The sequence below is a fragment of the Telmatherina bonti genome (genome assembly GCF_933228915.1).
Source record: "Telmatherina bonti genome assembly, chromosome: 10".
In the NCBI taxonomy this organism is placed as follows: Eukaryota; Metazoa; Chordata; class Actinopteri; order Atheriniformes; family Telmatherinidae; genus Telmatherina; species Telmatherina bonti.
In genome coordinates this window covers 38,407,480-38,434,029 of record NC_136628.1, presented here as the reverse complement: position 1 = coordinate 38,434,029, position 26,550 = coordinate 38,407,480, and the positions used below count along the sequence as shown (strand labels likewise).

The 26,550-nt window shown below is 46.3% G+C and overlaps 1 protein-coding gene across 1 annotated transcript in view; it reads right to left on the bottom strand.

The window, feature by feature from the left end:
- Positions 1–9,023: 9,023 nt before the first annotated feature.
- Positions 9,024–26,550, bottom strand: part of slco2b1 (solute carrier organic anion transporter family, member 2B1) — an 86,236-nt gene continuing 68,709 nt past the window's right edge. The window contains exons 8-15 of the mRNA XM_079247765.1: positions 18,718–18,808; positions 17,610–17,774; positions 17,328–17,517; positions 16,895–17,039; positions 15,739–15,899; positions 14,399–14,463; positions 13,686–13,806; positions 9,024–12,989 (exon numbers count right to left, since the gene is read on the bottom strand). Of these exons, the coding sequence (XP_079103891.1) occupies positions 12,791–12,989; positions 13,686–13,806; positions 14,399–14,463; positions 15,739–15,899; positions 16,895–17,039; positions 17,328–17,517; positions 17,610–17,774; positions 18,718–18,808 (1,137 nt within the window). The 3' untranslated portion in view covers positions 9,024–12,790. The remainder of the gene's footprint in view (positions 12,990–13,685; positions 13,807–14,398; positions 14,464–15,738; positions 15,900–16,894; positions 17,040–17,327; positions 17,518–17,609; positions 17,775–18,717; positions 18,809–26,550) is intronic.

The window sequence follows — 26,550 nt, the reverse complement described above, 5'->3', positions numbered from 1 at the left end:
AGTGTATCGCCCACCTGGACCTTACTCCGAGTTTCTGACCCAATTCTCTGATCTCTTGTCTGAGTTAGTGCTAACTACTGATAAGGTCATTGTACTAGGTGATTTTAATATTCATGTTGACGATGAAAATGATCGTTTAAACATTTCCTTTAGCTCTATTCTAAACTCAATTGGGTTTTCACAAAATGTCAATGGAGCCACTCACTCTCATGGTCATACTCTTGATCTTGTTCTAACATCTGGTATTGAGACTGATAAACTCAAAGTAGTTCCTCAAAACCCTGTCTTGTCCGATCACTTCTTGTTAACCTTTGAATTCACTTTATTTGATTACTCACTGACCAAAAATAAATTCTACTATAGTAGATGTTTATCAGACAATAATATTACAAAATTTAAACAATCAATTGAATCAATTTTTTCACATCTACCATGTGTTAGCATGACTGAGAGTCCCCCTTTAAGCCTTACTCCTGCTCAGATTGATCAACATGCTGATACTATAACAGCTTCAATGCGTACAACCTTGGATAATGTTGCTCCCCTAAAGAAGAAGAAATTAGGTAAGATTATGAAGGCTCCCTGGTTTAATTCCCAGCTTCGAGCTCTAAAACAGGCATCAAGGCGTTTGGAAAACAGATGGCGTTCATCAGGACTAGAGGAGTCTCGCTTAACCTGGAAAGAAAGTTTAATTGTATACAAAAAAGCCTTACGTACGGCAAGAACAGCTTATTATTCATCATTGATAGAGGAAAACAAAAACAACCCTCGGTTTCTTTTCAGCACTGTAGCCAGGCTTACTAGGAGCCGGAGCGCTGAGGAGCCATGTATTCCTTTCTCACTTAGCTGTGATGATTTCATGTATTTTTTCAGGAATAAAATTGACACTATTAGAGATCAAATTCACAATACTCTTCCTTCTACCTATAATGTTGAGCCTGTTGTGGTCTCCGAAGCATCCTTAGAACCAGGATCTGACTTGTGTCTAAATAGTTTCTGTCCTGTCCAACCCTCTGAATTAACTAAAATAATAGCTTCATCTAAACCATCCACCTGTATCTTAGACCCTCTCCCAACGAGCCTCTTTAAGGACATTTTCCCTTTAATTAATACATCACTACTAAATCTTATCAATATGTCTTTAGTGACAGGATATGTACCACAATCATTTAAAACTGCTGTAATCAAGCCTTTACTTAAAAAGCAATCTCTGGATCCAGAGGTGATAGCAAATTATAGACCTATATCTAACCTCCCGTTTATGTCCAAAATTCTGGAGAAAATAGTTTCCGCTCAGCTACATGCCCACCTGAGCAGAAATAATTTATGCGAGGAGTTTCAGTCAGGATTTAGAGCTCATCATAGTACTGAGACAGCATTGGTGAAAGTTACTAATGACCTTCTTATGGCCTCAGACAAAGGACTTGTGTCCGTACTTATCCTGCTTGATCTTAGTGCTGCATTTGATACAGTCGATCATAACATTCTGTTACAGAGACTAGAACAGGTGATTGGAATTACAGGTACAGCGTTAAGCTGGTTTAAATCATATTTATCTGATAGACTTCAGTTTGTTCATGTAAATGACAAGTCCTCCTCCCAAACTACAGTAAGTCATGGAGTTCCTCAAGGTTCTGTACTTGGACCAGTACTCTTCACGCTATATATGCTCCCTTTAGGCAAAATTATTAGACAGCATGGAATAAACCTTCATTGTTATGCAGATGATACTCAAATATACTTATCCTTTAAACCAGATTAAACAAATCAGCCCAATAGGCTACAAAATTGTCTCATAGACATAAAGACTTGGATGTCTAGAAATTTTCTCCTCTTAAACTCAGATAAGACTGAAGTAATTCTCGTTGGATCTGAAAAACTCAGAGCTAAATTTTCCGGTTTTGTAATGAACCTGGATGGCATTACTTTAGCTTCCAGTGCTACAGTGAGAAACCTTGGAGTAATATTTGACCCTGACCTGTCCTTTGGTCGACATATTAAGCAGGTTACTAAAACAGCCTTCTTTCATTTACGTAATATAGCCAAAATTAGGGACATTCTGTCTCAGAGTGATGCAGAAAAACTGGTTCACGCTTTTGTTACTTCGAGACTAGATTACTGTAACTCTCTATTACTGGGCTGTCCTAAATATGCCCTGAAAAGCCTTCAGCTGATCCAGAATTCTGCAGCCAGAGTCCTGACCAGAACCAGCAGGAGAGATCATATTTCTCCAGTTTTAGCCTCTCTTCATTGGCTGCCTGTTGAATCTAGAATAGAATTTAAAATCCTTCTCCTTACATATAAAGCCCTCCACAACCAGGCACCACTATATATCAAAGACCTCATAGTTCCTTATATACCAAGCAGAGTACTTCGTTCGCAGACTGCAGGCTTACTTGTGGTTCCTAGAGTCTCAAAGAGCCGAGCAGGAGGCAGAGCCTTTGGTTATCAGGCCCCTCTCTTATGGAATAAGCTCCCAGTTAGTGTTAGGGAAGCAGACACCCTCCCCACCTTTAAGACTAGGCTGAAGACTTATCTTTTTGATAAGTCCTATAGCTAGGGATGGTTAGCATCCCTTAGTTATGCTGCTATAGGTTTAGACTGCTGAGGGACATTTCCTGATACACTGAGCTTCTTTCTTTTTCTCTTTATCTCTTTCTTTTACACCCCCCCCCCATAACAGTGTTGCATCATTAACATGTATGTCTCCTGTCTCAGCAGGTCTCCCTGGCCGGGAGTAGCAGTTCCTGTTGTCTGTTGTCTTTCTGTCCTCTTCCCCCCACACAGCAGAGGCAGATGGCTGCCTGTCCTGAGCCGGGTTCTGCCGGAGGTTTCCTTCCTGTTAAAAGGGAGTTTTTTCCTTCCCACTGTCGCCAGTGTGCTTGCTCAGGATGGGAGATTGAGTTGGACTCAACTCAATCTGTTGGTTTCCTTATATAGGCTGTTATGAATTGGCCTTCATTATGTTTTCCCCTCTGTCTGTAAAGCGTCTTGAGATGGCATTGCCGTGATTTGACGCTATATAAATAAAGTTGAAAGTTGAAAGTTGAAAGTTCTATGGAAGCAGAAGGTCACGACAAACACCGACAAATCACTCCGAAAATATAATTAAAATGGTTCCCGGATAAGTACAGCCATGCGGTTGCTCCTCGGGTCTGGACCAGTGGAACAGCGGAGACTTTCTGGGACCACTTCTTTGTTACTTATTTAAGAGGGACAGGATTCATCCCACAGTGGATGGAGCAGCTCTCATTTCTAGGAACATGGATCATTTTATTAGTCAGTTAAACCCAAGACTGTTCAGGACTGAGACTAGGAAGCAGAGTTGTAGTCTCACATGCTTTTCTGTAATCTCACCCCTGTCACCCCCCTCCCCAAAACCCATAATGATGGTATCTGCCCCCCCACAACCCAGAAAGAATAAAACAGACAACATGGGTGGAAAACCTCCATCTCATTAATATCAAAACAAAATCTAATCAGACAAAATAATAAAACCATTAAATGCGGTTAATTGAATATTAGATCTCTTGTGTCTAAGTCTCTGTTAATCAATGACCTAATTACTGATCATCATGTTGGTATTAATGAATCAACTCCACCAGATTGTCTAAATGTTCATGTTCCCAGAACTACATGTCGAGGAGGAGTTCTGGCAGCTATCTTTAAATCAGAACTATTGATTAGTCCTAAACATAAAAATAGTTCCAATAGCTTTGAACACCTGACTCTTAGTCTGTCCCACCCAAGATGGAAATGAGAGAAGCCACTTCTCCTAGTAGTAGTCTACCGTCCACCTGGATCTTCCTCACAGTTCCTAACTGACTTCTCAGACCTCTTATCAGACTTAGTGCTGAATACTGATAAAGTTATTGTTCTGGGGGATTTTAACATTCATCTTGATGATGAACATGACAGTTTAAACATTGCCTTTAACTCTATATTAAGTTCAGTTGGATTTTCCCAAAATGTCCACAGACCGACTCATTCTCATCGTCACACTCTGGATCTTCTTCTGACATGTGGCATCAGAAGTGATCAACTAACAGTTTTCCCTCATAACCCTGTTCTGTCTGATCATTTTTAACAACTTTTGAGTTTACTTTACTTGACTACACAATGGCTGAGAAGAAAATTCATTCTAGTTGATGTTTGTCAGATAGTGTTGTTAACAAATTTAAGAAGTCTATTTCAGCAGTATTTCCTCCAACACCATGTGTTAACCTGACAGGAAACACCCATCCGAGCTTTACTCCAACACAGGTCCATGAATGTGTTGCTAGAATGACAGCTTTAATGCGTATAACACTAGATAATGTTGCTCCTCTAAAGAAGAAGAGAACCAGTCAGAAGAAGCGGCCCGGTGGTTTAATTCCCAGCTTCAAGCTTTAAAACAGACATCAAGACGTTTGGAAAGAAAATGGCGTTCATCTGGCTTAGAAGAGTGTCGCATAGTCTGGAAAGAAAGTTTAATAGTGTATAAAAAAGCCTTGCGTGTGGCTAGAACAGCTTATTATTCATCATTGATAGAGGAGAAGAAGAACAACCCCAGGTTTCTCTTCAGCACTGGAACCAGACTGACTAAGAGCCATAGTGCCGTTGAGCCATCTATTCCTTTCAGCCTCAGCTGTGACGACTTTATGAGTTTCTTTGGAAACAAAATAGTTTCTATCAGGAAGGAAATCAGTAATAACCTGAACACTACTAATGTTATTTCATCTGCAGCAGCCTTAGAGACGTCTTTAGAAGCTGATTGTCATTTGGACCGTTTCTTGCCTGTACAGCTCTCCGAGTTAACCAACATAATAGCTTCATCTAAACCTTCAACCTGTGTTTTAGACCCCATCCCAACCAGATTATTCAAGGAAATATGTTTCCTAATCAATACATCTGTACTGGACCTGATCAATTCATCTCTATTAATAGGATATGTACCTCAATATTTTAAGACAGCTGTAATTAAATCTCCCCTTGTCTAAAATTCTTGAGAAAACAGTTTCAACCCAACTATGTTCCTATCTGAGCAGAAACAATCTGAAGAGTTCCAGTCAGGATTTAGAGCTCATCATAGCACAGAGACAGCACTGGTGAAAGTCTAATGATCTTCTCATGGCCTCAGATAAAGGACTTCTGTCTGGACTCATTCTTTTAGATCTCAGTGCTGCATTCGACACTATTGATCACAATATTCTGCTACAGAGGCTGGAACATGTTATTGGGATTAAAGGGACTGCATTAGACTGGTTCCAGTCATATTTATCTGATAGATTTCAGTTTGTAAATGTAAATGATGAGTCTTCCTCACACACCAGGGAAAGTCATGGAGTTCCTCAGGGTTCTGTACTTGGACCAATATTTTTTACATTATACATGCTTCCCTTAGGAAATATCATCAGGCAGCATGGTATAAATTTTCATTGCTATGCGGATGACACTCAGATCTACCTTTCCATGAAGCCAGATGAAACCAATCAGTTTCTTAGATTACAAAGATGTCTGACAGACATCAAGACCTGGATGACTCTGAATTTTCTCCTTTTAAACTCAGACAAGACAGAGGTCGTTATCTTCAGGCTGAAAAACTTAGAATAAAATTATCCAGTTATGTAAATAATCTGGAGGCATTAATCTGGCCTCCAGTACCACTGTGAGAAATCTTGGAGTCATTATTGACCAGGACTTGTCTTTTAACTCACATGTAAAACAGGTTTCTAGAACCACCTTCTTCCACCTGCGTAATATTGCAAAAATTAGGAGCATCTTGTCTCAGAAAGATGCAGAAAAATGAGTCCATGCCTTTATTACTTCCAGACTGGATTACTGCAATTCCTTATTAATGGTTTGTCCCAAATATGCCCTGAAAAGTCTCCATCTGATCCAAAATGCTGCAGCGAGGGTTCTGATGAGGACTAGCAGGAGAGATCATATTTCACCAGTTTTAGCCTCTCTACACTGGCTCCCTGTTAAATCCAGGATAAAGTTTAAAATTCTTCTCCTCACATATAAAGCTCTCCATGACCAAGCTCCATTGGACATAAAAGATCTTATAGTTCCATATATTCCAAATAGAACACTTTGCTCTCAGACTGCAGGTTTACTGGTGGTTCCCAGAGTCTCAAAGAGTACTATGGGAGGAAGGGCCTTTAGCTATCAGGCTCCTCTCTTATGGAACCAGCTCCCACCGTGGGTTCAGGAGGCAGACTCCCTCCACACCTTTAAGATGGAGCTGAAAACCTTCCTTTTCCATGATTCTTATAGTTAGGATATGAGCATCTCCTGAGTTGGAGTCTGCATGTACGGGACCCAACTGTCCAGGTTCTGCTCATTGCTCTTATAGTTATGGGTAGTCTAGCCATCCATTACTTATGTAGCAATGGGGATGTTACCTGATGCACTGAGAAGTACCTCGCTCTATTTCTCTAACATATTAATGTATAAATATATGCCAATATGGCCATCTCTAACTTATTTCTCCTTTTTTCCACAGGTCTTCCTGAATAAATGCAGTTGTACATGTTGATCTGTCTTTCCTGTCCTCTCCACCCCAACCAGTCGAGGCAGATGGCTGCCCTCCCTGAGCCGGGTTCTGCCGGAGGTTTTCTTCCTGTTAAAGGGGAGTTTTTTCCTTCCCACTGTCACCTCGTGCAGCTCAGGATGGGGGATTGGATCCAAGTCATGACTCGATGCAATCAGTTGGTTTCTATTATAGGAGATGTATGAATTGGATTGAAAGGATGTGTATGTAAAGTGTCCTGAGACAACGTTGTTGGGAAGTGGCGCTGTACAAATAAAGTTGAATTGAATTGAATTATCACCAGTAGAGTGTTTCTCAGGACACGCCATTCCCAAACAGAACCTGGATCCTCGTCGTTCAGCAATAAAACCCGATCATCTGCTCGGACCTGCATCCAGCAGCAGGAGTTCTGGTCCTACATCCACCTTCTACGGGTCCACCGTCAGAGTCCAGCTCTATGGAGGATGGATCCAGGGTCTTGGCTACATCGTGAGTTTGTTCTCCTGCAGTTCTTGTGGTTCTTGTTAAACATGGATGTCGTCCTACAGGAAACTATAAACCAGAGCGTGTTGCTTGCTGCACTTCAGGGATTCGAAGTGTTTCTACAGTAAAACGTCTGACTGAACGATGAGAAGGAACATCTGGAGGTGGATCTGTGGAGGTCAGAGGTCAGAGGCCTGAGCACAAACGTCGGTCTTTATGTTTGTATCATCTCTTCCTTTGGTGAGTTGCAGCTTGGAGAGCATGACCTCCTGGAGACAACGACCTGCTTCCCAGCTCCATTTGTCTCTCCCCATTGGGAATGATACTGGAAGCACTGGTGTTTCTGCAGGAGGTCGAGGCTTGCTGTGCTTGTGAACTCGCTTGTTAAACGCTGCCAGCTCGCCGTTAAGGCCCAGAAATACGACTTGTTTGTTGAAGAAGGAATGAAGAGATGGAGCCGTTATGCACGCAGATGCATGTTGAGACTTGGACTGGAGTGGCAATGGAGAAACCAGCTAAACTGGTGCGCTACCAGTCCTGGATTCGCTCCAGCCATGTGGAGCTGCAGACTGGATGTTCCTGAAGCATTTTCCACCACCTGATGGGACAAGCCATGAGGTCGAGGACAGACGCCACATTTTACAGAAAAACACGTTAATAAACAATGAAATAAAACAATAAAGAAGTGAAACATGAAGTTACTGGGTCTCCATGAACACCAGTTAAACCACAGCTGTTCTGCTCCAACACGCCTGGCAGACATTAGATGGACCAACCGCCAATATAGTTCTGCTCAGTGGCTCGTTAGAATCAGGTGTGTTGGAGCAGGGATACATGGATAAGCTGCAGCTAGCGGCCTTTGGGGGCCGGAGATGGACACGCCTGAGCTACGTCCAGAAACTCTGTGAACTCACTGTCATCCAGTTTCACGTCTGAAACGAGTGATAATCAGAAAAATGGAGCCATGAAGAAACTCAGCTCTTCCCGCTGGTGGGCGTCCCCGGCTGGGGGCCTCCCCGGCTGGGGGCCTCCCCGATTGGGGCCCTCTCCGGCTGGCATGGCGGCTCTTCTGATCCAGAAGTCAGGTTTGACTGAACCGCGACTTCCTGCCGAGTCCAGATGGATCATCTCATCCTGGAGGTAACGAGATAAATGATCTCATCAGAGTGGATAAATGTTCTGATCTCTGATCTCCATTTATCTCCACCAGTCTGCTGTTTTCCAGGAAAACTCACTTCCTCTTGTTGTTGCGGCCGCCGGCCTCGTGTCTCCATGGTGAAACGGACCTTTGAACCAAATTGCTGCTTCTTGTCTCTGTGCAACGCCGTGACTTTAAGCAGAGTTATTTATAAAAATCTGTTTTGCAACACAGTCTGCTGATGTTCTTGTTTTACTTCTGGTTCCACCACATATAAAGAAAACTGCTGAGAGAACCGGCCGTGAAGCCGTCTGTTAGTGGACTAAAGTCCCATTTCTACTGGATGCCGAAGACGGACGGCATCTTCGTCCATCTGCTGCAGTTACGTACTTAATCTACTCCTATCTGTAACGTAATGAAACAATACCAGCGTAAACCACAGGATGTGGCTTTCCGCTACCAGCCGGTGTCGGCACTGAACTCGGCCCTGCTGCCTCGTGGAAAGACCGTCTCTACGACTGTAGCAACGGTAAAGACAAAAGGAAACGTGAGGACGTCAACGTCTGACGTAAACGGGAACATTTATGGCCTTAACCCTGGACATGTCCAACCTGGGGCGTCCCAACGTCCTTTAGTGCACAGGAACTGGTTTCTGGACTGGAACAGACATTTATGTGGATCTTCTGCTGAAAACTGATTGTTGAGTAAATATTTCTATAAAAACCTTCTGAGACATTTACTACATTTTGAAACATAACAGATAAAGATAACTTCAGCCTCCTGAGAGTTTGCTTCGACCAACACGACACCAGAAACCTTTAGTAAAGTTCACTTGTTTTATTCTTGCTCTGCAGGATCAGTTCTGTCCAAGACTTCACTGAACTGATGAAGAATTAGATGAACTTTATTTAAACGTCTCATGGGTCCTGACAGTTCAGGGCGTGGAGACGGTAGGATGGTGGTTTATAAAGTTATTACAGAACAAAAGAAGAAAAGACTGTTTATCTTTCTTCTCTGCTGTTTGTCAGTCAAAACACTGGCACCAAATACATCCGTGACAGAGGCGCCGGTAGAAAGGGTTAACGTGAGCCGATAATCAGACTCGTTCTGACTGGATCTGCCGGTTCGAATGGAACATACCAAGCTGAAGACAAACAGTTCACATGTTGAAACCCGTTTTCTGACTGACATGTTTTTTCCATCTGATGGAAGATCTGTTACCCGTCAGCAGAAGCTCGATGCCTGGACTTGTGCTGATTATCTGACAACCGCGGGAATGTTTTAACAAACATGCCTCACATACATCTATCAGCGATGGTTTTATATTCTCCTGAGCTGTGAGTCGTTTCCCAAAAACCATCAGCAGAGTACATAATGTTTTAATATCACAAAAATACAAAGCATAAAATCCACAAAGAAGTAAAAAAAAAAAAAAGTAAAAAAAGTAAAATTTCTTTGTCCAGAAAGTACAAAAGTTGAACCTTTATATAAAATAAACCACATTTTCAGAAACCAGCTTACAAGAAGTTTTACACCTTGAAATACTGAAATACATATGGAGCCAAATCAGCGCCGTAATGTTCGCTCATTTAAAAAAAACATTTGAAATTCAAAATTTAAGACATTAAAAAACAAAACAGTTTTTATTGAAAATAAAACAAAATGTTTAAATGAAATTGAATGGGATTTTTCTAAAGCAACTGTAATCATACTAACTAGTTTAAAAGTGGAAAACAGAAGTCTGATGGTATAAAATAAAATGTTTTGACTTTAATCGTAATGATCTCAATCAGAAAACATAAAATATCGGGTATATGATAGAAAATAATGTTTCATCTTTAAAACTATATAATACTGAAAATGGTCCAACCTGGTCAGGCGAGTGTTGGACCATCACGAGCTAGGCAGGACAAATGCGTAGCATAGTGTCATACTAGTGCGACGACACCAAACAAAACTAACAACATCGATGCGATAATGAGGAATGTTCATTTCCAGAGCTGACCGTCATTTCAACGTCAAGTAAACGATGAAGCAAAACAGCTGAACTGAACAGATGTTTATCTGTCATGTTAGCTCAGCGCTAATCATACTGTACAACCAAAGCGGGCCAGGAATGGTCCGCTCAGTGGAAACAGGGTAGGCAATAATTCACTCCCATTAGAAATCAACTGATTCAAAGGAAATGGAGGTGAAACATCTTCGTACTTTAAAAAAAAAAAAAATCTGTGTCAAGTGACAGATACATCTTTCTAATTTGACTTCTAGTATTCTCACTGCTAGCTGCCTGAAAAAGGCGGGAATCACCATAGTAACAGGAGTATTCCCTCATGGCTGCATCATATCAGAACTGAATAAACAGTAGCAACAATGAGACGAACTGTTCTTTGTTCCTGTTGGTGTTCTTGATTGTTTTCTGAGGAATGTTTTTTAAAAGTTAGCTAAAAATCGTTGCTGTTTTTTTTTTTTTTTTTAGCTATTCAACCTTTCTTTATACTGTGTAATGATGTAAATAAACATCAGTAATCTACAAAAGCAGTACTGAGGCTTTGATCCAAATCCAGTCCCCTTGTATGATCCAGTGGTTACTAAAAAAAAAAAAAAAAAGCTGCCAAGAAAAATAAATGTATATATTCACTTTTTTTTTCTTTACATTAATAATAAGATAATACATAATAAAGCAAACATACCAAGTGTTTATTTATTTAATTAAAATAAGCAAACCGTGATCTTTCTGGGCACTTAGCCAAACATTTTAGCTTTTCTTTTCTATAAAATATTTATTTTATTGCATTTTTACATATAAATGAAAATATTTCACTCTTTGCCAAAAACGCTTAAGTCTAAATCCAGTTTCACTCTGTCATTTTACTGGGCCTGTACATAGACTGTATATAAAAGATGGGCGGAGCCTCCGTGACATCACCCTTAGGTTTCTGAAAAACTGACTCAAAGCTCGGTGGGCGGTTCCTACCATCACCATCTTGGCAGGGGCATGCGTGTCGTCTCGCCCGGAAAATACAAATATGGTCAAAGAGGTGGAGCTGAGAGGGGGGGCTGTGAGCGTCATGGTGGATGATTGACATCGAGCGAACTCCGAGCTTTCTGTAGCTAAGAGCTAACCGAGCTAACCCGGAGATAACAGGAGCTAACCAGCTAACGGAGGTAAGCGAGCTAAAGCTAAGTCACGTTGTTAACCGGCTAAAAACCGCGGTTGTTCTACGTTCTTCTGACTTGAAGCGGGAGATCGGGTACCTGTCAATCAAAAGGACACACCCCTAAATATGCCGACGTGCCAAAGTCTCCGTCCATCTTTCATATACGGTCTATGGTCCTGTACCAGAGAATCTGCCACCCCTACATTCACTAATTGGTAGGATCCCAGTCTGTCCTTACATCTGATTGGCTGCACCATGTTTCCATTCAGTTAAACTCCGCCCACTGCCTGCTTGGATTTCTGAGTGAGAGACTCAGGAATCGGCTCCTGTAGCTAGCTCGTTAGTGACTAACTTTTTACTAACAAAGTTACTGAAAGTTATTCCGCTTCCGAGATAAAACGACTCGTTCTGGTGTCTGAAAACTTTCACTGCTGAGAAAACATTAAACATCTGGATAAATTCATCCAGGAAAAATCTGCATCTGAATGATGAGGAGACCTTTTCATCTGGTCTGAACTCCAACGTTCATTCATTAATTTTCTGAGGCAGAAGCAGTCATTGGGCGAGAGGCTGGATAGACCTGGACAGGTCACCAGTCCATCACAGAGAGACAAACTTCTGAGAACAATTTAGTAAGTTCACCTAACATCATATCTTTGTACATGCATACACCGGAAGAAGATGCTTAGTCCTTTAGAAAGGCCACCATCTGAGCCTCCTCCCAGCCAAGGATCGAACCAGCAACCTTCTTGCTATGAGGCCACCGTGCAGCCCCAAACTCCCACATCACACATGATCCTCCTCCTGCTCCCAAACGTGGAATGTTCATCAGGCGGCGGGCTCGCTTCCTGCAGAACGGCGCTCTTCTTCATCACTTTAATGCAGGGGAAGATGTTTGAGCAGCATCTAGAGGGAGCTGGAGGAACTAAAGCTTATTTATCAACATCTGGAGATTTTAGCTGAGTCCATCACAGAGAATTGGAGCAAAAACTTCGTAATTTGCTTTTACGAATCACAAGTTTCTCCCCAACAGCAGGGGGCGACGTCGAGCATTGTTCCTCTAGAAGCTGCCATGAAACAGCTGCGATGTTTTCTAATATAACCAGCAACTTTTCTGAACACAGAAAACATGAAAGTGGGGACATGCAGGCGGAACAGCATCCAGGAAGCGGCTTTACTGCGTTTATTCATGTCGTTGTGATAAAATGTTCAGATGTCGTGATGAACGCAGTGATTTTGATGGGGCAGGTAAACATGGTTTCTGCAGTGAAATGGCTCGTTTCTCTTCTTCATCGTGACATCTGGTCCGTTTTGGGCTGTTTGAGTGTCTGTGTTTCTGTCCGTTTGGTGGGAAAGCTGTCTATCATCATCGTTTCCCGTTTTATGTTCCAAGAAATGTCTGAGCCCAGATTGCAGGCGGACTGGTCCTTTAAATGATTTGTACTTTATGTCCCTCCTTATCCTGGTGCGTCTTCTGTCCATTTGTCCTCCATGGCTTCAGGTTTTGGCTTCAATCCCGTTCTGGTCTCTTTGGTTGGATGAAAAATCCTCCAGAGGCTTGTCCTCCACCTGCTTGTATCCCCCGTTCTCTCCGGGCCGCTCGTCCTGACGGCTGCCTCGTCTGTGCAGGAAGATGGCCGTCGCCAGGAAACAGATCAGACCCCCTAACACAAAGGCCACCTGCAGACCCAGAAACCTGCATACACACACACACACACACACACACACACACACACACACACACACACACACACACACACACACACACACACACACACACACACAGGCACACACACACACACACACAGGCTGATTAGGGTGGGCTTACATCAGATGGCGAATCAGGACTTGAAGCATGGAGACGTGTTCAGAAAAAAAACACAACGTCACATGTGGTTCAGATATCAGACGTTGGTCTGCATGTGGAGCAGTCTCCTTTTCGCCACGTGTGGCCTTCAAGCCGCAACATGCTGCATGTTGCACACGCTTACGCACCCACCACCTGAGTTGACCTATTTTGCCCAATATGGCCAACATCTGTAGTTTAGTTTGGACAATCTGTGGCCTCCACTGTTGCATATGCTGCATGTTGCACATGCTGCATGTTGCACATGCTGCATGTTGCACGCGCTGCATGTTGCACGCGCTGCATGTTGCACATGCTGCATGTTGCACATGCTGCATGTTGCACGCGCTGCATGTTGCACATCGAAGGCGCTGCATGTTGCACGTCCTGCATATTCATAATCTTGGTTGGAACCAGTCTTCACCATGTTTACATGACTAAATACTGCCGTGTGATTGGTTGGCTTCATGTTTGTGTAAACAGGAAGTAAAACAGGTGGACTCACGTCAGATTAAGGTTTGTTAGGAGAGGCGTCATCCTGCCTACCTGTGCCTGAAGTTATTGAGGTTGTAGTAGTGACAGGAAGTCCGCTTGGCGCAGGTGACGCCCCACTGGATGCAGGTGGTGTCGATCACGCTGCCGTACAGCACGGGACCGGGCATGAATGCTGTACAGATGCAAAAGTTCAGCTTTATTACTGCAGGGATGTGAAGTCCAGTCTGGTGGCTTTAATACATCTGCTCTCTGGGATTTGCTTCAATGGATTTTAAAACATGTGATCATGTCACATCCATGAAGACAACCTCACTGTGAGTTTTGATAGAAAAGTATGGATCATGTCATCTATAGACCGATTGAGGTCCTTGTACTGTTAGCACTATGTGTGAACTTCCGAAGTGTGAACATAGATAAACAGCCAGCCAAACTCCTTTTCTATTCAGAGCTTTCTCACTTCCTACTTCCTGGTTTCTAACAGATGTCAAAATAAAACTCCACAACTCTAACTTCAACTTCCTTTTCCTCACATTACAAAATAAAAGTCTCACAATTAGCTTTTTCCTTTTTAGTAAATAGTCCCAACATAATAACATTTAGCAGAACACTTGGTCACCTTATAAAAATAAACTCAGGGCAGAACAGTCCTACTGAAACATCTGATCATGTGTCTTCTGTGTTACATGTGAACTAGGAAACTGGTGGTGACTTGTGTTTGAGGTTCAGCCAATGTAAGACTTCCTCTCCAGACCTGACGGACTCACCCAGCACTCTGAACAGCATGTACTGAACTCCCACCGCAAACGACTTGTCTTCCGCAGGGACCGTCCTACCAAAGACACACATGTCACATTGAGTGATGAAGACAAGGGGAGATGAAGGTTCATCTTTACCAAAAATAAAGATGCAGCCAGAAGAAGCAGAAAAGCTTTAAGAAGCTGGAACCATCAGTTAACATCCTGTCTTTGGTTTGATAAATACATGTACCGTTTATAAGTGACTGTTTTACCTGATATTTTACATCAGGACTGTCCAGTTGGTCCTCGAGAGCCGCTGTCCTGCAGGTTTTCCATGTATCCCTGCTCCAACACACCTGGATCCTCTAAATGGATCTAACAGCCAATGCAGTTCTCCATAATGACTGATTCATTTGACTCAGGTGTGTTGAAGCAGGGATACATGGAAAACCTGCAGGATTGTGGCCCGTCAGGACCGGAGCTGGAACCCCTTTTAAAGATGTTAACCCTTTAAATGCCTGTTTGATTACATGACATCACTGTTATGTAGAAATAAAGCACAAAAAGAAATGATTTGTGCATTCTGTGCATATTTGTGCACATGTGCACGTTTAACTATAAAAGTGTGATTTTTATGTCATAGTTTAAATCGTCTGTTGAAATCAGGAGATACACAAAACCTGATAATGCATCAAAACAAAAGTGTTGACTGACGTTCTACATGTCCGACTGAATCAAGTTTCTTACATTAATTTAGTTTTGAGACTAATTTGACTCCATACAACAGGAAACCTGGGAAGAGAAGAATGTGGGGTCCAGTCTGAGTGATGTAACGTTTCTTTTGTCTGGCTGTGCTCCCATCACCACTCTGCAACACATTTACCTCCTTTTGGAGGAAAATTTTGGGATTTTTCAGTTTGATGTCAACAAGTATCAGCTGTCATCTGACAGAAGAAACATCCTTCATCCTGCTTGTTTGTAATGAATGGTTCCAGAAAAGGAAACCTTGTGAACTGCGGATGGGAGGATGGTCTCCACAGGACTGCAGCTGGTTTCTGTCCCTCGAGTCAAACAGCAGGAATCTGACATGAGAGCAGCAGAAGGTCTCAGATTTGCTGCATTTACCCTGAGAAACTGCTGCAGCTGCAACAGAACATAAACAGGGGAGCCAGACGTGTTCCGTGGGACAAGAAGGCAGCTCCGATACGACGAAGCGCCGAACTGACCTCCCTACAGGTCAGCTCGGCCTCCTGACGGAGTGCACATTTCCACCGGTCCAAGCTGCTGACGGGACTTCATGTCAGAAAAATAAAATGAAATGAAATAAAAAGACAAAAAGTAACAAAAGAAAAGAAAATCTATCCTACCTGAGTATCATCATGTATGACGGTGTCTGGGAGAATGCAGCGACGAAGGCGGTGAGACCCAGCAGGACCACGAAGGGCAGCAGGCGGTCCGAACAGCCGCTTCCGCAGGTCCCAGGACGGGCGTATCCAGAACCGCTGACACACCGACACTCAGTGTAGTTCTGCAGAAACACGCGATCATCAGGAATCAGGAACTAAATCCCTGCATGTGGGATAAAAATTCTTCTTCAGGAAGTTTTTTTTGTCCTCAAAACTAAACATTTTTTCATGGAGTTTGTTTAAAGAGTCAGAAAACGGCTGAAAAAAATCCATTTTACTTCAAATGAAATTAAATTTCATCACAAAATTAGTTTGATTCACATTTTCTTCAAATTATTTTCTAACATTTTGTTGACAAATATTCTTAAAGTATATATAATAGGTATATTAAAAAGCCAAAACAGAATAATTGACCTTGATGGAAAAAAAAAGAAATAATTTTCATTTACTTTTTAATTTTTTTTAACTTATTTTCTTTTATGTTTTATAATTTAATGTTAATTTAACAGGATTAAATTTTCTATAGTATTTTATTATTTTATTAATAATTTTAATTTAATAATTTGTCATTTAAATATAATTATATTTTTATTACATGAAATTTATTTTTATACAACAGTATTTTATTTCACAATATTAAAAAATCAATTATTCTTAATTATTTAATCAGTTTAACTGAATTCAAATAATTTTAAATTTATTTATTCTATTTTAGTTGAATTAAAAATGTATTTTATTTTCTGCTTTTATGTCTTTATTAAAAATCGATTGTTTCCAGGTAAATTCTGGACAGAATCACAGGGAAACATGGACGGAAACTTTTCCTTCAGATTCAGCAGAACTTCTTTCTGGTCCTGTTGGATCATGAAACGATGATTTTTCTCCGGAAACGGCGGAACGATGTCCTGCGGAGGACGATGATGTAACCGAGGCAGCTGTCGGCACATCTGGAACACTTTCTGCACCAGTTTCTGCGTCTGCTGTTCAGTTTTTGAGCTGATTTCCAGATTAAAAGCAGAAGAGAAACCTTCTGCTGAATCGGTCACGCGCTCCGGACTCCGCTGGAAGTTCATCTTCACATTTGTTGGTTTTCTGGTGAAACTGGATGAAAACTTACTAGGACTTTGTTGGCGGCGTCTGTCTGCATGGAGGAACAGCCGGCGAGGCAGGGGGACATGAACTCCATGCCATCAGAACCGCAGACTGGGTTAAAGGCCTCGTCAGAGCAGCTGCAGCCAGAGGCGCACGTCAGGTTGTCCGAACTGGAAACACACAGAGTCATGCTGGTTTGCATTTAAAGGGAAAAGACTGTTTTAAACGTGAACGTCAGGTCTGAGTGAAAACAGAACCAGTTTTTGGATGGAGTAGGTTTAAACCTTTTCTGGCTCTTAAGCTTGTTAAAGTGCTCAGAAACCAAACTAGGGATTTAATCTGCTGATTTTTCAGCTGAATGTCACCATTTTACCTAATTTTGACCTTTTTAGAGAAGCACCGGTGTGTTTTGGGACCCTGCTGTCATGTCGGTGCCTGTAAACTAAGGGTGGGGGTACCTGGGAGGAAAGATCCCGGCCACCTTCTGGGTCGGACAGCCAATGAACAGCAACGGCAGGGCGGAGAACATGCAGATCATGATGGCGGCTGTGCACAGTTTGCTGGCAGCTCTGACCGAAAGCTGAAACCGCCTCATGAGAGCTCCACCCAGCACGGTTCCCAGCACCGCCATGGGGATCCCAACTGCTCCTGAAACCAAGAAAACCAGGAAAACCAGGAAAACAGCTTGAGTTTCTGTCAGTTTGACGCGACGCAGCCAGAGACAGACGTTATGATCTCACCGATCATCATGGTGGAGAACGGCACCGTCTGTGTGAACTGTTTCTCTATGAACTTGGCCATGAAGGTGGCGAGTCCGGACAGCAGTGCCGCAAGGTTCACCTGAGCCAGCACCACCAGGATGTAGACCGGACTCCGCAGGGTCCGCAGAACGATGTAGGGAAAACCTGAAGGATGACGTGAGCAGGTTAACAGAAGACCCTCTGAAGGCTCTGCATCATCTACATCAAACCTTCTGCTTTCACTTCATCTGCCTCTCTTCTCACCCTGAAGCTCCCATCACTCTGGAACCGGTTCAGTCCGGACTCAGCAGACCAGATTACCTCCCTTATTTAACCATCAAGCTGAAAGTTAGAATCCATTTTTAGTTTTCCACCACTGGCTTGTTGTTCTGAGCCAGATAAACAGATCTAAGGGGAGGAGGATCCAGTCAGAGCACCAAAAACTAAACCTCCATTTCACCCACAATGTCAGGGTGAAATGCTGAAGGAGGGGTCTGTCGGGGGCAGTTGCTGCTTTACAGACATATAAATGTGACGATCGTCTGCATAGAGAGAAATAAAATACCATTGCTCCTGAGAAAAGAGCAGAAGACCTAAAACCGAGCTTTGTGGGACGCCATATAAAGCCCTAACCCGTAAGGAAGGCCCATTTCCACTGAGCGCTGAGGTTTGGGCCGGTACCGTTGGTAAACCCTGCATGCGTAGTGCCAATCCAGCTTGAAACCGGCCCAAACCTCAGTGCTCAGTGGAAATGGATCTTCCTTACATGTGCTGGTCGGCAACTAAACCCACAATTAGTCAATGCCTTAAGTCACGATAAATATTACGTCATCCCAGCAGGAATTAGCCAATGAGAGGCTGCCTTGTTGTCGCGCTGCTGTGTGTGTCATTACAAATCCCAGGAGACTAGCTAAAGATGAGATGATCATTGTTTGTGAGCCTGAAATGTTGATGAGGAGCTATCTGTGTCCATCAGTAGATCCTGTTGACAGAGTTACTCTAGGTTCATGTTTCATCGCAACACGCGTGTTGACCCCTGATGGTGGTCGAGGCCCCTGAGTCAGCCCGGCTGCCGCCTCAGACAGGAAGCAGAGAAGAAGACGCTTACTTTTGAGGAACTGAAGGAGGGAGAGGTTCTGCAGCTGATCGGTTTCCTGCTGGTTCCTGTTCGCCTTGGACTGCTGGCCGTCTGCAGAGTCCTGCACACACGGAAACAACAGCATCACATGGTGGACTCGTTGTCATGCCGACGCTTCAGGTTTACATTCTCAGCTCTTCAGATAAGACTTTCTTATCTCTGTGTTGGCGTCAAGTTTGTGGGAAAAGTTTCTCACTCACAAAGCAAAGATTTACAAAGATTTCACAAACCCAAACACTCTGCAGTCCCATAAAAACTCCCGTTTCTGACGCGAACATCTCTGCACACCGTACGGTTGACCAAACAGCTTTTAGTTTACTATTTTAAGAGGAGCGCTGAGCAGGAAAAGCTGCAGGAAAGTGAGGAAACGAGCTGGAAACTCCAGCAGCTGCAGATCGTCCTCTTCACCTTCATCCCTGTCACACAGCTCTCACGTTTTTTTAAACTACATTGGTACGGGAAAAGACTGGTCTTCCGCGAAAGAAAAACAAAATCCTGCAAACAGGCTGAACAGATCCTGATGAGACGGTTCTTCAGCCGAGCTGACTGGTCAGCCTGCAGCTGTTAAGACTGCTAACGCTCTTCTGTAAATATTCACAACGGACCAATCAGAGAAGCCGGTCGCTGCTGCTTCAATCAGACTTTATATCGCCATGGCGACCAGGAGCCTATAAACTGTCCTAAAGTTCGTCCTGAAGCGTCTGGTAGCCGATGAAGGTCCTTTTTTCACCGTGTTGGAAGGCCTAATAATGATTATTGATTGGGCCGCTGGTTGGTGGGGTTTCTACCGGCACTGCGTCGTCTTTGCAGCATGTGAAAACAATATTGTAAAATGATGTTTAAAGAAGCCAAATCAGCGAAAAGCAATTCCCGGCAGAACGTAACGTGTAAGTTTGGAACTTTCCCACTTGTGACTTGGATGCAGCAACAGTCTGGCCTTCACGACGTGTCACGGCGTTTCACAACGTTTCACGGCGTTCCACAGCGTTCCACAACGTTTCACGGCGTTCCACAGCGTTCCACGGCGTTCCACGCCATTTCACGACGTGTCACGGCGTTCCACAGCGTTCCACGCCGTTTCACGACGTGTCACGGCGTTCCACAGCGTTCCACAACGTGTCACGGCGTTTCACAGCGTTCCACAACGTGTCACGGCGTTCCACAGCGTTCCACAACGTTTCACGGCGTTCCACAACGTTTCACAACGTTTCACGGCGTTCCACGCCGTTTCACAATGTTTCACGGCGTTCCACAGCGTTCCACGCCGTTTCACAACGTGTCACGGCGTTTCACAACGTGTCACGCCGTTTCACAACGTTTCACAACGTTTCACGGCGTTCCACAGCGTTCCACAACATTTCACGGCGTTCCATGCCGTTTCACAACGTTTCACGGCGTTCCACAGCGCCCCACGCCGTTCCACGCCATTTCACAACGTTTCACGCCATTTCACAACGTTCCACAGCGTTCCACGCCGTTTCACGGCGTTCCACAGCGTTCCACGCCGTTTCACGGCGTTCCACGGCGTTTCACATCGTTTCACGGCGTTCCACGCCATTTCACAACGTTTCACAACGTGTCACAACGTTTCACAACGTGTCACGGCGTTTCACAGTGTTTCACCACGTGTCACGGAGTTTCACAACGTGTCACGGCGTTTCACAGCGTTCTACGCCATTTCACAACGTTTCACGGCGTTCCACAGCGTTCCACGCCATTTCACAACGTTTCACGGCGTTCCACTGCGTTCCACGCTGTTTCACATCGTTCCACGGCGTTCCACAACGTTTCACAACGTTCCACGCCGTTTCACAGCGTTCCACACCGTTTCACAACGTTCCACACCGTTTCACAACGTTCCACGGCGTTTCACAACGTTCCACGGCGTTTCACAACGTTCCACAGCGTTCCACAGCGTTCCAGGCTGTTTCACATCGTTCCACGGCGTTCCACATCGTTCCACGGCGTTCCACGCCATTTCACATCGTTCCACGCCATTTAACATCGTTTCACGGCGTTTCACAACGTTTCACAACGTTTCACGGCGTTCCACAGCGTTCCACAACGTTTCACGGCGTTCCACAGCGTTCCACGCCGTTTCACAACGTTTCACGGCGTTCCACAACGTTTCACGGCGTTCCACAACGTTTCACGGCGTTTCACGCCGTTTCACAACGTTTCACGGCGTTCCACAGCGTTCCACGCCGTTTCACAACGTTTCACGGCGTTTCACAGCGTTCCACGCCGTTTCACAACTATTCACGGCGTTCCACAGCGTTCCACGCCGTTTCACAACGTTTCACGGCGTTCCACAGCGTTCCACGCCGTTTCACAACGTTTCACGGCGTTTCACAGCGTTCCACGCCGTTTCACAACTATTCACGGCGTTCCACAGCGTTCCACGCCGTTTCACAACGTTTCACGGCGTTCCACAGCGTTCCACAGCGTTCCACAACGTTTCACGGCGTTCCACGCCATTTCACAACGTTCCACAGCGTTCCACGCCGTTTCACGGCGTTCCACATCGTTCCACATCGTTCCACGCCATTTCACATCGTTCCACGGCGTTCCACTCCATTTCACATCGTTTCACGGCGTTTCACAGCGTTCCACAGCATTCCACACCGCTTCACAACGTTCCACACCGTTTCACAACGTTCCACAGCGTTTCACAACGTTCCACGGTGTTTCACAACGTTCCACAGCGTTCCACGCTGTTTCACATCGTTCCACGGCGTTCCACATCGTTCCACGGCGTTCCACGGCGTTTCACAACGTTTCACAACGTTTCACGGCGTTCCACAGCGTTCCACAACGTTTCACGGCGTTCCACAGCGTTCCACGCCGTTTCACAACGTTTCACGGCGTTCCACAACGTTTCACGGCGTTCCACAACGTTTCACGGCGTTTCACGCCGTTTCACGGCGTTCCACAGCGTTCCACGCCGTTTCACAACGTTTCACGGCGTTTCACAGCGTTCCACGCCGTTTCACAACTATTCACGGCGTTCCACAGCGTTCCACGCCGTTTCACAACGTTTCACGGCGTTCCACAGCGTTCCACAGCGTTCCACAACGTTTCACGGCGTTCCACGCCATTTCACAACGTTCCACAGCGTTCCACGCCATTTCACGGCGTTCCACATCGTTCCACGCCATTTCACATCGTTCCACGGCGTTCCACGCCATTTCACATCGTTTCACGGCGTTTCACAGCGTTCCACAGCATTCCACACCGCTTCACAACGTTCCACACCGTTTCACAACGTTCCACAGCGTTTCACAACGTTCCACGGCGTTTCACAACGTTCCACAGCGTTCCACGCTGTTTCACATCGTTCCACGGCGTTCCACATCGTTCCACGGCGTTCCACGCCATTTCACATCGTTCCACAGCGTTCCACGGCGTTCCACGCCATTTAACATCGTTTCACGGCGTTCCACGGCGTTCCACGCCGTTTCACGGCGTGCCACGGCGTTTCACAACGTTTCACAACGTTTCACAACGTTTCACGGCGTTCCACAGCGTTCCACAACGTTTCACGGCGTTCCACAGCGTTCCACGCCGTTTCACAACGTTTCACGGCGTTCCACAACGTTTCACGGCGTTCCACAACGTTTCACGGCGTTCCACAGCGTTCCACGCCGTTTCACAACGTTTCACGGCGTTCCACAGCGTTCCACGCCGTTTCACAACTATTCACGGCGTTCCACAGCGTTCCACGCCGTTTCACAACGTTTCACAGCGTTCCACAGCGTTCCACAGCGTTCCACAACGTTTCACGGCGTTCCACGCCATTTCACGGCGTTCCACGCCATTTCACAACGTTCCACAGCGTTCCACGCCGTTTCACGGCGTTCCACATCGTTCCACGCCATTTCACATCGTTCCACGGCGTTCCACGCCATTTCACATCGTTTCACGGCGTTCCACAGCGTTCCACGCCGTTTCACAACGTTTCACGGCGTTCCACAGCGTTCCACAGCGTTCCACAACGTTTCACGGCGTTCCACGCCGTTTCACAAAGTTTCACGGCGTTCCACAGCGTTCCACGCCGTTTCACAACTATTCACGGCGTTCCACGCCATTTCACAACGTTTCACGGCGTTCCACAACGTTTCACGGCGTTCCACAGCGCTCCACGCCGTTTCACAACGTTTCACAACGTTTCACGGCGTTCCACAGCGTTCCACGCCGTTTCACAACGTTTCACGGCGTTCCACGCCGTTTCACGTTTCACGGCGTTCCACAGCGTTCCACGCCGTTTCACAGCGTTCCACGCCGTTTCACGGCGTTCCACAGCGCTCCACGCCGTTTCACGTTTCACGGCGTTCCACAGCGTTCCACGCCGTTTCACATCGTTTCACAGCGCTCCACGCCATTTCACATCGTTTCACGGCGTTCCACAGCGTTCCACGGCGTTCCATGCCATTTCACATCGTGTCACGGTGTTTCAAAACGTTCCACAGCGTTCCACGCTGTTTCACAACGTTCCACGGCGTTCCACGGCGTTTCACAACGTTCCACGGCGTTTCACAACGTTCCACAGCGTTCCACGCTGTTTCACATCGTTCCACGGCGTTCCACAACGTTTCACGGCGTTCCACGGCATTTCACAACGTGTCACGGCGTTTCACAACGTGTCACGGCGTTTCACAACGTGTCACGGCGTTCCACAGCGCTCCAAGCCATTTCACATCGTTTCACGGCGTTCCACGCCATTTCACAACGTTTCACGGCGTTCCACAGCGTTCCACGGCGTTCCATGCCATTTCACATCGTGTCACGGTGTTTCAAAACGTTCCACAGCGTTCCACGCTGTTTCACAACGTTCCATGCCATTTCACATCGTGTCACGGTGTTTCAAAACGTTCCACAGCGTTCCACGCCGTTTCACAACGTGTCACGGCGTTTCACAACGTTCCACAGCGTTCCACGCTGTTTCACATCGTTCCACGGCGTTCCACGGCATTTCACAACGTGTCATGGCGTTTCACAACGTGTCACGGCGTTCCACAGCGCTCCACGCCGTTCCACGCCGTTTCACAACGTTTCACGGCGTTCCACGGCGTTCCACGGCGTTCCACAGCGCTCCACGCCGTTTCACAACGTTTCACGGCGTTCCACAGCGTTCCACAACGATTCACGGCGTTCCACGCCATTTCACAACGTTCCACAGCGTTCCACGCCGTTTCACGGCGTTCCACAGCGTTCCACGCCATTTCACAACGTTTCACGGCGTTCCACAACGTTTCACGGCGTTCCACAACGTTTCACGGCGTTCCACAGCGCTCCACGCCGTTTCACAACGTTTCACAACGTTTCACGGCGTTCCACAGCGCTCCACGCCGTGTCACAACTATTCACGGCGTTCCACAGCGTTCCACGCCATTTCACAACGTTTCACGGCGTTCCACAGCGTTCCACGCCGTTTCACAACGTTTCACGGCGTTCCACGCCGTTTCACGTTTCACGGAGTTCCACAGTGTTCCACGCCGTTTCACGGCGTTCCACAGCGCTCCACGCCGTTTCACAACGTTTCACGGCGTTCCACGCCGTTTCACGTTTCACGGCGTTCCACAGCGTTCCACGCCGTTTCACAGCGCTCCACGCCATTTCACATCGTTTCACGGCGTTCCACGCCATTTCACAACGTGTCACGGCGTTCCACAGCGTTCCACGGCGTTCCACAACGTTTCACGGCGTTCCACGGCATTTCACAACGTGTCACGGCGTTTCACAACGTGCCACGGCGTTTCACAACGTGTCACGGCGTTTCACAACGTGTCACGGCGTTCCACGCTGTTTCACAACGTTCCACGGCGTTCCACGGCGTTTCACAACGTTCCACGGCGTTTCACAACGTTCCACAGCGTTCCACGCTGTTTCACATCGTTCCACGGCGTTCCACAACGTTTCACGGCGTTCCACGGCATTTCACAACGTGTCACGGCGTTTCACAACGTGTCACGCCGTGTCACAACTATTCACGGCGTTCCACAGCGTTCCACGCCATTTCACAACGTTTCACGGCGTTCCACAGCGTTCCACGCCGTTTCACAACGTTTCACGGCGTTCCACGCCGTTTCACGTTTCACGGAGTTCCACAGTGTTCCACGCCGTTTCACGGCGTTCCACAGCGCTCCACGCCGTTTCACAACGTTTCACGGCGTTCCACGCCGTTTCACGTTTCACGGCGTTCCACAGCGTTCCACGCCGTTTCACAGCGCTCCACGCCATTTCACATCGTTTCACGGCGTTCCACGCCATTTCACAACGTGTCACGGCGTTCCACAGCGTTCCACGGCGTTCCACAACGTTTCACGGCGTTCCACGGCATTTCACAACGTGTCACGGCGTTTCACAACGTGCCACGGCGTTTCACAACGTGTCACGGCGTTTCACAACGTGTCACGGCGTTCCACGCTGTTTCACAACGTTCCACGGCGTTTCACAACGTTCCACGGCGTTTCACAACGTTCCACAGCGTTCCACGCTGTTTCACATCGTTCCACGGCGTTCCACAACGTTTCACGGCGTTCCACGGCATTTCACAACGTGTCACGGCGTTTCACAACGTGTCACGGCGTTTCACAACGTGTCACGGCATTCCACAGCGCTCCACGCCATTTCACGCCGTTTCACGGCGTTCCACATCGTTCCACGCCATTTCACATCGTTCCACGGTGTTTCAAAGCGTTCCACAGCGTTCCACGCCGTTTCACAACGTGTCACGGCGTTTCACAACGTTCCACAGCGTTCCACGCTGTTTCACATCGTTCCACGGCGTTCCACAACGTTTCACGGCGTTCCACGGCATTTCACAACGTGTCACGGCGTTTCACAACGTGTCACGGCGTTTCACGGCGTTCCACAGCGCTCCACGCCGTTCCACGCCGTTTCACAACGTTTCACGGCGTTCCACAGCGCTCCACGCCGTTTCACAACGTTTCACGGCGTTCCACAGCGTTCCACAACGTTTCACGGCGTTCCACAACGTTTCACGGCGTTCCCCGGCGTTCCACGCCGTTTCACAACGTTTCACAACGTTTCACGGCGTTCCACAGCGTTCCACGGCGTTCCATGCCATTTCACATCGTGTCACGGTGTTTCAAAACGTTCCACAGCGTTCCACGCCGTTTCACAACGTGTCACGGCGTTTCACAACGTTCCACAGCGTTCCACGCTGTTTCACATCGTTCCACGGCGTTCCACAACGTTCCACGCCGTTTCACAACGTTCCACGGCGTTCCACAGCGTTCCACGCCGTTTCACAACGTTTCACGGCGTTCCACAGCGTTCCACGCCGTTTCACAACTATTCACGGCGTTCCACAGCGTTCCACGGCGTTTCACGGCGTTCCACGCCATTTCACATCGTTCCACAGCGTTCCACGCCGTTCCACATCGTTCCACGCCATTTCACATCGTTCCACGGCGTTCCACGGCGTTTCACATCGTTTCACGGCGTTTCACAACGTTTCACGGCGTTCCACAGCGTTCCACGCCGTTTCACAAGGTTTCACGGCGGTCCACAGCGTTCCACAACGTTTCACGGCGTTCCACGCCGTTTCACAAAGTTTCACGGCGTTCCACAGCGTTCCACGCCGTTTCACAACTATTCACGGCGTTCCACGCCATTTCACAAGGTTTCACGGCGTTCCACAGCGTTCCACAACGTTTCACGGCGTTCCACGGCGTTTCACAACTATTCACGGCGTTCCACGCCATTTCACAACGTTTCACGGCGTTCCACAACGTTTCACGGCGTTCCACAGCGCTCCACGCCGTTTCACAACGTTTC